Genomic DNA, 12,475 nt, shown 5'->3' with positions numbered 1-12,475 from the left:
ATTATTATTATTATTATTATTATTCAACATGCAGATGTGGATTAGTAATTCCTGCCCAACCCCTTTTACATATTACAATAATAGAAATTCTTCTGTGGAATAGGAGGGGTTATCAGAGAGAGACTTTTTCAGTTTGTTTTTGAATTTTCCTTTGCTGTCCACCAAACATTCTATATCACTGAGGAAGTGATCACTTTTTGTTGCAGCTCTGTGAACCCCTTTTTGTGCTAAAAACAGCATTAATTTGGAGTAATGAATTTCATTTGTCCTTTTGATATTGTAATTGTGTACATCATTGTTCTTTTGAATTGCAGTGGATTATTTACAACTATTTCGTGAGGGAATAAATATACTGTGAAGTGGTAGTCAAAGTTCCCAGTTCCTTAAACAGATGTCTACAAGATGATCATGGGTGAACACCACATATTGTTCTTTCAGCACTTTTTTAACAGTGAAGACTTTCTTTCATAGATGTGTTACCCCAGAACATTATTCCATATGACATTATTGAATGAAAATATGCAAAATAACCTAGTGATTTGTCTGTCCCCAAGATTTTCAGTGATTCTAAGTGCAAATGTGGCTGAATTAAGGCCTTTTAGGAGTTCCAAAATGTGCTATTTCCAGTTCATATTCTCATCAACATAGATGATTTAAAAAAATTGAAATTCGCACTATATTTATTAGTTGCACTTATCATTTGTATAGTAACTCTAGACGTGCAGGACTGAGTATGTTGTGCCATTTTAAAATTGAGAATGAGACCATTCACAGAAACCAATGACACTGTTAAGAATATTGTGTACCATTCTGTCTGTTGCTGTATGTATCCTTGAATTGATTCCAATACTAGTGTCATCTACATAAACAACTAATTCTGCTTGTTGTACCTTGGACAGAAGATAATTTATATATATGAGGAACAATGGCAGACCTAAGATTGGGACTTGGGGAGCCAATGCATGATTTCTCCAGTCAGAAGAATCTCCCCTCATTACATTGGTTGAATAACTAAGTGCAGTTTTTTGTATTATTTTTGTTAAATATGACTTTATCCATAAAATGTCAGTTTATCTAAGAGGATAATATTGGTCACTCAGTCAAGTGTCTTAGATAGGTCGCAGAATATAGCAGCTGGTGCCGTTTTGTTATGTAATGCTTGTAACATTTGATGAGTTAACATATAAATGTCGTTCTCAGTAGAGCAACTCTTTTGAAATCCAAACTCTGATTTGCTGAGAATATTATAAGCCTGGCATGCTCTATTTTCTAACTGCATTGGTGTATCATAATCATCTAATTGATTTTCTATGTAAGTAGTCTTCTTGAGTCATCTTGACTGAGACCTATCTTGTGGATATGTGCCAGATGAGTAGTTTTCCCATAAACTAGACTTAAAAGAGTTCTCTAGAGATAAACTGAGTACCCCAGTAAATCTTACATTCTTATTATTGTTTATGGATTATATATTTTAAATAGAGACAGGATTCGATTCAATTCTTGCATAAGAAAGTGATAATATTTCTTTTTTTCTTATTTTGTGTCAAAATATTGCAAGGATAATCACCTTTCACTGCAGACCATAAAAACCAGCACTGTGCAGGAAATAAATGTCTGACACTCAGTGTTGTAAAAGTACTTTGTTTTTCAATAATCAGTACATTTTCTTTGCTATTTCAGAATGGTGCTAGCCAGACAGGAAGTGTCGCAAATGACGCATTGGGTTCTACACAAAATCTAGTGACTTCACCTTCTGGAGCCAGTGCCATCAGAGGGAATGGTGGTACAACCACGACTCTGGCAACGTCATTGCACGGTGCGTACAGATTACGAAGTGTTGTGTCTGCCTCTTCAGCTTTAGTAAATGAAACAAGGGGGGAGAGGCTGACGGGCCGCATTCGACACTGTAGGCCTGCTCTGAGAGGCCCTCATGCTCCACGTGAAGCCAGTCCACTGGTCGGAGGACCTGTTGTTTCAGCAGGAGGTTTTCGTGGCCTCAGCAATCTCGTAGCTCTCGGTGATGCCTTTGGGGGACTCGTGCCCCTTGACTCTTCTGTCATTGTCAGTGAACCTGATTCTGAAGATGAAAATGGGGATATTTAGCCCCACTATGTTGAGTGCTTCAATAGTGCTACTACATATTTGAAAACTGCCCATAAATTCCTAGTTATAACAGATGCTGGTATGCTTTATTTCCAGTGATAGCTGCATCTGGTGAAGGAACCTGATACCAGTATTTCAGCTTTTTAATTATTATAATTATTTTCCTGTCTTGTGTTTAGTGGCTGATAAGGTTGTGTGAGACTCATATGTGGAAGAATTCACCTTTTTGGATAACTTTCAACACTCGGTATGTACAACTTTTCCAATACTGCAAAAAAGAAGCTTTCTCCAGATATAGTTACTATTTCTCTGTAATCCATTGCACACACACTCTCCATAATATAAATGTGTACATGCACCAGATGGGTGTGTGTTTTCATGTGCATGTGTATCTCTGTCCCTGCACAGAACAATTTTGGTGTGTTAAGTCATGAATTTAATAATATGGTTTTTATAATTTTACGTGCAACTTATTTCAAGTACAATTTTATCCAGTACCCTTCACATGCATCTTAATTTTTCTCCTGCATGTTTCATATGAGAAAATTATTTCTTTATCATGTTTTTCCACTCAGTTTTAATTTGTAGTAGTTGGCGTAAAGAATCCTCACATTCTGGTTAAACATAATAAACAACAATATCACAATGCTCGTCACATTCTAGTCCAAAAATTACACCATAGGAAAGGTGAAAGTTACTGCATATCAGTTCCTGTGTGATGATTGATAGGGTGTAGTCTGCAGATTGTATAATTGGATTTTTCAAGTTTTCAAAACCATTGGTTGAAAAGGGGGGAAGAAGCAGATCACAAGAACAGCACATTGGAGGAATACAGCAAAGGAAATATGCATGTAATCGACGGTTGACCTATTTGACTCGTATCTGCTATATTCCAATAAGATTCTCACATAATTCTCCCTAAATAATGAACTGAATCCTTTGGCTGGTATTATTCTGCAGAGGAGGAAACATTTGAGGAAGAGAAGGGGAAATCTTTTTACACCCTTCACCTCTCCACCTCCCCCCCCCCCCCCCCCGCTCTCTCTCTCTCTCTCTCTCTCTCTCTCTAAAACACACACACACACACAAAGGTGAAATTGAAATGTAAATCATGTTTTCAGAAAAATCACATTATTATAAAATTTTTTTGGAAGCTAACTGTAAAAGTGTTAAAACCTGTGCTCTCCATTTAGCAGTTTCTAGCACATATTTTCCACAGATTTGTATTGCAGGCTGCTCATTAAACACACTACTTGTTGCAGGAACACCTGTTAGACATAACAGGAATATTTCAATTGATATTCAGCTAATTTTGTCCAAGTAGATATTTCTTAGGTGACATCCTGGTTCTTATGATGATCCAGCTGGGTTGTCATATAATTCAGAAAAAAAATGATAGCACAAGTAGCTGTAATTGGTTAAGGAAGTGGAAAAACTGTATCAGCAGGAATACTTGAACTTTGTGAATAGTAATTTATTCATCTTATAATCTGGTATTTATGATTTACATCTAATCATCTACCTGGAGGCACATAAAAAAAGAAATTAATACAACTTTGTTGCTATTGAAGTTCATTCAGGCAATTCAAGAAACTTTCAATCAGCTGGTAGAAGACTAGAGTTACTTTTGTGTCCTCTGCTGTGGTGCTCTTGGAGTCTTCTGTCCCAAGACTGGTTTGATGCTGCTGTCCACACTAATCGGTGGGTGCCAGCCTCCTCTTCCAGCTGCTATCTGCATCCATTTGAATCTGCTTCTTGTGTTCATCCCTTGGTCTCCTTCTACAGTTTTCTCCCACACTTTTCTCTATTGCCTCATGATTCCCTCCCATCTTAGGATGTGTCCTATCGGCCAATTCCTTCTTTTAGTCAAGTTGTCATGAATTTTTTTTCCCACAGTTTGATTCAGTATCTACCAGTATTTGCCTGACCTGTGTATCAAATACTCAGCATTCTTCTGTAGCATAACCTGTCAGAACCCTGTGTTCTCTTCCTGTCTGTACTGTATACTGTCCACATTTCAATTCCGTATAAGGCTATACTCTAGACAAATACATACAAAAGAGTCTTCCTAATACTTAAATTTATTCTAAATGTTTGCAAACCCTCTTTTTCAGAAATGCTTTTTGTGTTAAAGTCAGTCTGCACTTGATACCCTCGCTTTCGGCAATCGTCAGTTATTTTGTTGCCCAAATAGCCAAACCCGTCTACTATTTTTAGTGTGTCATTTCCTAATCTGATTTTTCCAGCATCACCTGATATAATTTGACTACATTCCAATACCTTTGTTGTTCTTTTGTTGATATTCAATTTGTAAACCCTTTTCAAGTCACTGTCCATTCCATTCAAATGCTCATTCAAGTCCTTTGCTATCTTTCAGAGAATTACAGTGCCATTGACAAACTTTAAATTTTTAATTTTTCTTCCTGCACTTTAATTTTCTTTCAGAATTTGTTCATGGTTTCTTTTACTGCTTGCTCAAAGTACAGAAGTAATAATATTTGGGATAGGCTACAAGCCTGTCTTACTCCCTTCTGAACTACTACTTATTTTCACGTCTTTCAACTCTTGTATAGAAACCAGATAGCAGTTACAAGTTATAAATAACCTTTGGCTTCATGTGTTTTGTACCTGCCATCATCAGAATTTCAAAGAGAATCTACAAAAGTGCCTGCCTTCTATAGAATTGTAATTATTGCATTCTTCTTTAAATCTGAGAGTATTTCATCTGCCTCATATATCTTGCACACCAGCAGAATGCTGTTGTCATGACTTGCTCTCCCAAGGGCCTTAATAACTCTCAGGGAAAATTGTCTACTCCAGGGGCCTTCTTTTGACTTAGGGCTTTCAATGCCGTCAGATTCTCCTCGCAGTATCAAATCTCCCAACTCATCTTTGTATACTTCCTCCTCTCTTTGTACTTCATTGTCCTCAAGTATGTTTCTCCTGTATAGCCCTACTATGTATTCCTTCCCCCTTTCAGCTTTCCCTTCTTTGCTTAGTACTGGTTTGCCATCTGATATTCATACAGCTTCTTGTCTTTTCTCCAGAAATTTCCTTAATTTTCTTATATGCAGGATCTATCTTTCCACGAGTTGTGTGTGCTTGTGCATCCTTGAATTTCTTGTTTGCCCATTCCTGATTTGCAGTTTTGTAGTTCATCAGTCTTCTTTTTATATTTTTCCTTTCATCAGTTAGGTTCATTATCTTGTAAGTTATCTAAGGATTTCTACAAAGCATTTTCTTTCCTGCAAGTTGAACCTGTGCCGGCTTTACGGTTTCATCCCTCAAAGCTACCTATTCATATTTCATTGCATTTCTTCCCTTGTTTCAGTCAATTGTTGTCCAATGATCTCTTTGAAACTCTCGACAATGTCTGGTTCTCTCGATGTATCCAGATTCCACATCCTTAATTGTGTACATTTTGTAATGTTCTCAGTTTTAATATGTAGTCATAACCAAAACATTATGGTAAAGAGTCCACATGTGCTGCCGAAAATGTTGTTTTAGTCTAAAATCGATTTTTTTTTTTTAATCTGTGTTTTAGCATTATGTAATCTATTTGAAACTTGGCTGTGTCCTCAGATCAGATATAAAACCTTGTGTGATTCTTAAACCAGTTGCTAGTGATGATTAAATTATGCTCTATGCAAAATTTTATCAGATGGCGTCATTCATCCAGTCCACGTTTTCTTACTATTTTTCCTCCTCATCTTTTCCCTACTGCCAAATTCCATCACTGTTAATTTTTCATCTCCCTAACTATCTGAATAATTTCTTTTATCTCCTTACAGTTTCTTTATCATCTACAGATGTAGTTAGCATATAAAATTGTAGTGTTGTGGTGGGTGTTGGCTTTTTGTCTGTCTTGGCTGTGAATGTGTTAACTGTGTTGTTCATAGTAGCTTATGAATACTCCTATTTTCGTATTCATTTTTAGACTCCCTCTTGCCTTACCTGTGTTTGATTTTGGATTTGTAATCCTTTACTCATGTGACAAGAAGTCCTGTTCATTTAACAGTACCGTAGAGCTGCATGCCCTCAGAAAATGTAATGGCCGTAGTTTCCCCTTGCTTTCAGCCATTCACAGTACGAGCATAGCAAGACCGTGGTGGCTAATGCTACAATGCCAGATCATTCAGTCGTCCTGGCTGCTACCCCCCCCCCCCCCCTATCTTCCCCCATCCCCTACAGCTATAAACGGCTTTGCCATCTTCATGAACCACATGTATGTTTGGTCACTCCACAAATACTTCTCTATTCTGGGTACAGCTGTGCTAAAGGCTACTGTATCATTGAGGCATGCACATCACCTCATCTCACCATGGTCAGTGGCCCGTATATATATGACAAAATTAATATTCTTTCCATAATTCAGTTTTGCTCCACCTAAAAGTTTAATTTCAAACAATGAAAATTCAGGGTGGAATGTAGTAATGTCTGATGAAAGGATAGTTGCTGCTAATCATATAATGGAGATGATGAGTCACAGGCACAACAAAAAGACTGTCAGAAGGTAAGCTTTTGGCCAACAAGGCCTTCATTGGAAATACACACACACACACACACACACACACACACACACACACACAGGACCACAGTCTCTTGCCACTGAGACCAGACTGCGACTAAAGCAGCGCTTTATGGGAGAAGCAACCTGGTGGGAGGAGGGGGGGGGGGGGGGGGCACTGCTGCTTTCAGTTTGACCTCAGTAGCCAGAGACTGTGGTCGTGTGTGTGTGTGTGTGTGTGTGTGTGTGTGTGTGTGTGTGTGTGTTTCCAAAGAAGCCCTTGTTGGCTGGAAGCTCACTTCCTGGCAGTCTTTTTGTTGTGCCTATCCGCGACTCGGCATCTCCACCATATGGTGAGTAGCAACTATCCTTTTTATAACATTGTTAAAAGTATAATTTAATAGGTGTGGTGGTGGTGAGGGGGAGGGTGTAGACACTGTTAAGTGAGCTCTCAGTCATTAGGGGTAGAAAGGCCAATTGATGAGAGGAGGAAGGGGACATGGTGTAGGATGAAAAAACTGAGTGTGACCAGTTAATTCAGTTTCTTCAGGAAGGGAAAAGTTAAGTGGTGGCAGAATGAGACAGTCAACCCATCTGATGTTAAGCCAGCAAAGAGAGCTGCATTAGGGACATATAATTCTTAAGAATCAATTTGTGGAAAAGACAATTATTACATACATTTTGAAACTTCCAAGAAAAGATTGCTGAGGGTGGCTGCAACCAGCAAGAAATGTTCCTAGGTGAGGTCTCGTTTCTCAATATTTAACTGAGATATAATATTTAAGCTAATTAAGTTAAAGGGGAAAATGTCAGGTAATAGAAACTGTTTAATTAGGCAGCAGGTGTGGTTAACTATCTCATGATGGCTTTGCAAGTAAAAAATTGGTCTGGTTAATAATAAAGAAATATTAGGGGAACAATACGTAGTTTGTTTGCTTTTCAAGCTTAAAAACTTGAAAAATGTCCATGTGTGTGTGTTTTACAGTTGGTTATTACTACTACCTGTATGGTTGGTGTTAAATTTTATATTGTGCTTTTGATCATTCGTAACTGACAACATTATTCAGGATTTTCTTAGTGTTCTAAATTATAGCTGTATTTGGTTACATTGGTTTGAATCATTACTGCAGTTTCTTTTCATATCTGCAGTAGTGTTTTGCAGCTGTTATTTATGTAATTCAAATTTTTTGTATGATCAATTGTGAGTTTGCATATAGAACTTGCTTGGTCTCTCTCTACAATTTTTACCTTGTAGATTTCATTACCAAATTGGGAATTTCTGTATCCCTTAGGGTGTGTCCTATCAGCAGATCACTTTTATTAACCAAATTCCTTTTCTCTTCAGTTCTGTATGTCTTCCTTAGTTACACTATCCAACCATCTAGTCTTTAGCATTCTTCTGTAGAAACACATCTTGTAAACTTTTATTCGCTTCTCACCTAAAGTGTTTATCATGTACTTTCTGTTTACATACAGAGCTGTACTCCAGAAATCTATCTTCAAATAAGAATTTCTAATGCTTAAATTTATATTGAATAGTAACAAATTTCTATTTTTCAGATATGCTTTTCTTGCTATTGTCAGTTTGCATTTTACATCCTCTCTACTTTGGCTATCATTAATTATTTTTCTGCCCAAATATTGAAACTCGTCTGTTACTCTTAATTTTTCATTTCCTAATCTGATTCCCTCAACATAATTTGTATTACTTTGACTACATTCAGTTATATTTGTTTTACTGTTGTTGATATTCATCTTATAACCTCTTTTCAAAACACTATCCAGTTTTTCAACTGGTCTTCTAGGTCTGTTGTGAATTTTATAAAATTGCAATGTTATAGGCATATCGCAGTTTTAATTTCTTCTTTGTGAACTATAATTCCATTCCAAATTTCTCCTTGGTCTCTCTGTAGTATCTTACAAATGGTTATTGCAATGCTGCTGTGTGATAGGTGTGTTTAGTCGTATATTATGCAGGCTGGATTTTCTGTTCCTCTAAAATATTGTTTTATTTACTTACAATGAGTTTATTTCTATCTCCGCAGTGGGATTTTCTGTCAGATGTGTGTTGTGCATATAATTTAAGATTTTCACGTATAACAATTATGGATCTGTGTATGGAGCTAGCTTAGTCATATTCATTTTGTCTCGTGGATGATTAATTTAAATAACTGAGAGGCTGTATTCTGTGCACATGCTTCTGCATTAATCACATCTTTAAAATGCAGAATGTACTAGCTATGAAATAATTTTTCGGTCTGATTCGTGTTAAACCTAATGTTAATAAAGAGTAATAAAAATTACAATAGATGACACTGTGGATAGTGAACAAGGACTATGGAGGATGCCTACTTCACTAATGAGCTCTGCCCACCTCCAGAGCTACAAGACCCTGCTGCCACCTTTCCTTTGTTCACTTTTTATGTGCTCCCTGCCATCTAATGCAGTAGCATAACTTTTATAATCATTGGAAACTACTAGACAAATGGAAGAAACGGGAGAAGATTTCAAGTGACAGTGAGGTGAGGCAGGGGGCAAATGAGACATGGTTATGATTACAGCGAAAGTACCACAACTGCAGAACTATGAATATCCATAAGCAGGTTAGGTGGCATAGATGGAGAAGTTGCCAGAAAAATCACAAGAAAAAGTGCAGGTCAGAATGATGATTGTTTCAAGCAAAAATCACACAAAATACCAAAATTAAAGTAAATATAAATTGGCATCATGGTTAGTAAGAATGAGAGAAGCATATAAAAATGAGAATTATATAGAATAAATGAAAGTAGAAACAGAGAAAGATGAGGTGGCAGACAAATTTAATCTCCATTCTACTTCAGTTTTTTGTCTCCTTTCAAAAATAATTGTTTCTCTGTGGTTTAGTTCAGAAAATTATCTTTTCAGTTTTAGTTTGAGTATTATTCATTACTCTTTACATTCTACATTTTTTACCACTGTCTCCTCCTCCTCTTGCTCTTGCTCTTCCATTTACTCATTTCTATTTTTATTTCCTTTCTCCATGATGTTTCTGTTTCTTCTAGCACTTCTCCTTACATTTGTCTATGAAATGGAAAGTATTTTTTCCTCATTCCCTTGTACCAAAAATTTTGATACTAAGGTCATTCATAAATGATGAACTCATTTTATTTATTTATTTCCATGTTTTGTGTTTTTCTTAGCATTGTACTGAAGGACTGTAAAGAGAGAATCTTGCTGCTTCTCAGTGACCACATCCCAACATTAGGGAGTCCGCCCCCGGTAGCTGAGTGGTCAGCGCGACAGACTGTCAATCCAAAGGGCCCGGGTTCGATTCCCAGCTGGGTCGGAGATTTTCTCTGCTCAGGGACTGGGTGTTGTGTTGTCCTAATCATCATCATTTCATCCCCATCGACGCGCAAGTCGCCGAAGTGGCGTCAAATCGAAAGACTTGCACCAGGCGAATGGTCTACCCAACGGGAGGCCCTCGTCACACGACATTTCAACATTAGGGAAATTTTAACAATTCCATCAACATATTCAGCTGATGAATGGTTTTTGTAGTGGCAGCAGAAACCTTTGTTCAGGTGAATAACCATGTCAGCTCTTAGGGACTCCCTGCTTCAAGAATAATGAAAGTCTGGTGGACTCGTGTCAGGTCTCCAGGGTGCATGAATTAACAATTGCCATGTTTACTGAGCTTTTCACTTAAGACATTGACAAGTAGCAGATGAATGTGTCCTCATAAATGAGATACCCAGCCTCAAGCAACAGAATACGTTAACCTGTGACTGTTTGTATACGTACAGCTCTGCCTGGAGCCTTCCCCATGTTATCATTAAGACAGATTTCTGAGTATTTATTTCTTGAAGTAGCAAACAAGAATACACACTTACTCATGCTGTCCTAACCACCAGCTGAGCAATGCTTCAAGACGGCGAAGATTTAACACTTTGAGTGCTAGTCACTTATTTAAACATACTCATCCCAATAGCAGCCTGTTATATCCTTCACCTGCGAAGTTTATCTCTAATTTGACCCTCTGCACTGGAAAAAAATGAAACTAATTTTCACACTTAAAAATGAAGTGCATCAGTTGCTTTTTTAAATAAGCATAGAATATATTTTTGTTCTGGTAAACCTCTGATCCTCAGAGGTCAAGAGAAAGACTGCCTTCCTCAGGTGAATAAAGGTTTATATTAGCATTTCATTTATAATTTAAGAGTGAAAGTACATATTTAAATCTATGTATACGGTGAAAGGGGAAAATATATTATGATAATAACTTAATGTTCGACATAGTTATTTTTTGTGTGGTAGAGCTGGCAATGTCGTTGCACACACAACACCACTTTGCATACACCACACAGAAATGATTTACCTTTCCTTTTGGCTACTCCTTCTTTCTTCTCGCTTCCTGAGCACACTCTATATGCATTCTGTGCTCCCCCCCCCCCCCCCCCCACCCCATTGTATTGGTGCTCTTTTACAGGAAATGATTTCTAATCACCTGTGAAATCTCAGTAGCACTTGTGGAAGTTGAGTGTTAGTAACACATCATTGACAGATCTTTGCAAACAGAACTAGTGAATTGGCTGGTACTAATTTTCTTCTTCATGAACTGTGTATTTCATACAAACTAATCTGAAACAGCAGTGAGAATTAGGTGCAACAATGGCTTTGTTCGCCACTTCAAAGAGCAATGGTTGATTATTCCATATGACATTCTCTGGCCACTGAAGTCAACACCAACCTTGTTTTTATTGTAATCAGTGATTGCCACTAGTCTGATTCACCCCTTCCCTTCTGTCACTATAGGAAGGCATGTCTCCTCTGTACGTTGTGCTTATCATATAAATGTCTGTTGTCTTTCCTTCACAGTGGATAACTGTTTCTGTCTGTTCAAGTGATTTAGGAGGCTGGCAGCATTCTTCTTCTTTACTTTTTAATGCTACCAGTGACAGTAGCGCACTTTCTTTCAAGAGCTGTCGATGGCTGTATACTTGTATAGTACTGATCAGTTAACATTGTGTGGCCCTACTGCTAAGTTACCAAGAAGTCTTAGCACTACATTCATCACAGCATTGTCCTGCCACAGGATACATCAAAATATCAAATACATTCTGATTCTGCTTCAACAAGCACATATTATTCAGTATATGTGTGCCTTCTGCGGCATATACTGTTTGAAACTAAGACATCCCTGAAATGGACGCATCCCTTCATTGATTGCGAGGCTATATTTGCCTTGATATCCTCTCTTGCATCAGTGACATATTTTGTCATATTCTACCATATTTCAAATAGCAAATCAATCCTAGTTCGCCTTTAGCTTTCACATGAATTTTTACCATTCGTGTGGAAGTTGGAACATATTAGTAAAAACCTATTTCTACTCATTATGGTCAGACAGAAACTGCATGATGCTACTGGAGCTATGCTCCAATGATCTGCAATTGATGGTTGCTCGCTAACACTCAAATCTAAAATGATAGCAGTAAATTTTCAAATGTAGTCCAGAGCGGCTGTTTTCCACCACTAGTGTGCCGTTTGGCTGTAGTTGATTAAGGTGGTGTTTTCTTTGTATTTTCTGCCCTTTGTACAGTTTTGTCTGCTCTTTCATGAGGTGTCCCAGCTCATCATCGATAAAATAGTAAAATAATTCTTCCAGATCACTTTTACTCTTCACGTTTGTATCCATGTGTATACTTGCATTAAGGGCAGTATAAATTGAAATACTATTTTGAATGTCATCCCTCTAGTTCCAGTCATTTTTCTGCACTGACCTAGTTCTTGACCATTTTCATCCTCTGTCATTTGCTACTTGCAAGTGCCTCTCAGTTTCTGTGGGCTCAGCAGCAGCTTACGTTACTTTTTCATTAAACACAC

The 12,475-nt window shown here is 37.5% G+C and overlaps 1 protein-coding gene across 2 annotated transcripts in view; it reads left to right on the top strand.

Moving 5' to 3' along the window:
• LOC126283939 (palmitoyltransferase app-like) overlaps positions 1-12,475 on the top strand; it is a 142,218-nt gene that overhangs the window by 109,847 nt on the left and 19,896 nt on the right. For both annotated transcript variants that reach the window (XM_049982328.1, XM_049982327.1), the window contains exon 8: positions 1,681-1,816. In XM_049982328.1, the coding sequence (XP_049838285.1) occupies positions 1,681-1,816 (136 nt within the window). The remainder of the gene's footprint in view (positions 1-1,680; positions 1,817-12,475) is intronic.

The sequence above is a fragment of the Schistocerca gregaria genome, chromosome 8, assembly GCF_023897955.1.
Source record: "Schistocerca gregaria isolate iqSchGreg1 chromosome 8, iqSchGreg1.2, whole genome shotgun sequence".
Classification (NCBI taxonomy): Eukaryota; Metazoa; Arthropoda; class Insecta; order Orthoptera; family Acrididae; genus Schistocerca; species Schistocerca gregaria.
Note: the sequence above shows the minus strand (reverse complement) of the source record. Positions and strands in the feature narration are given on the sequence as shown.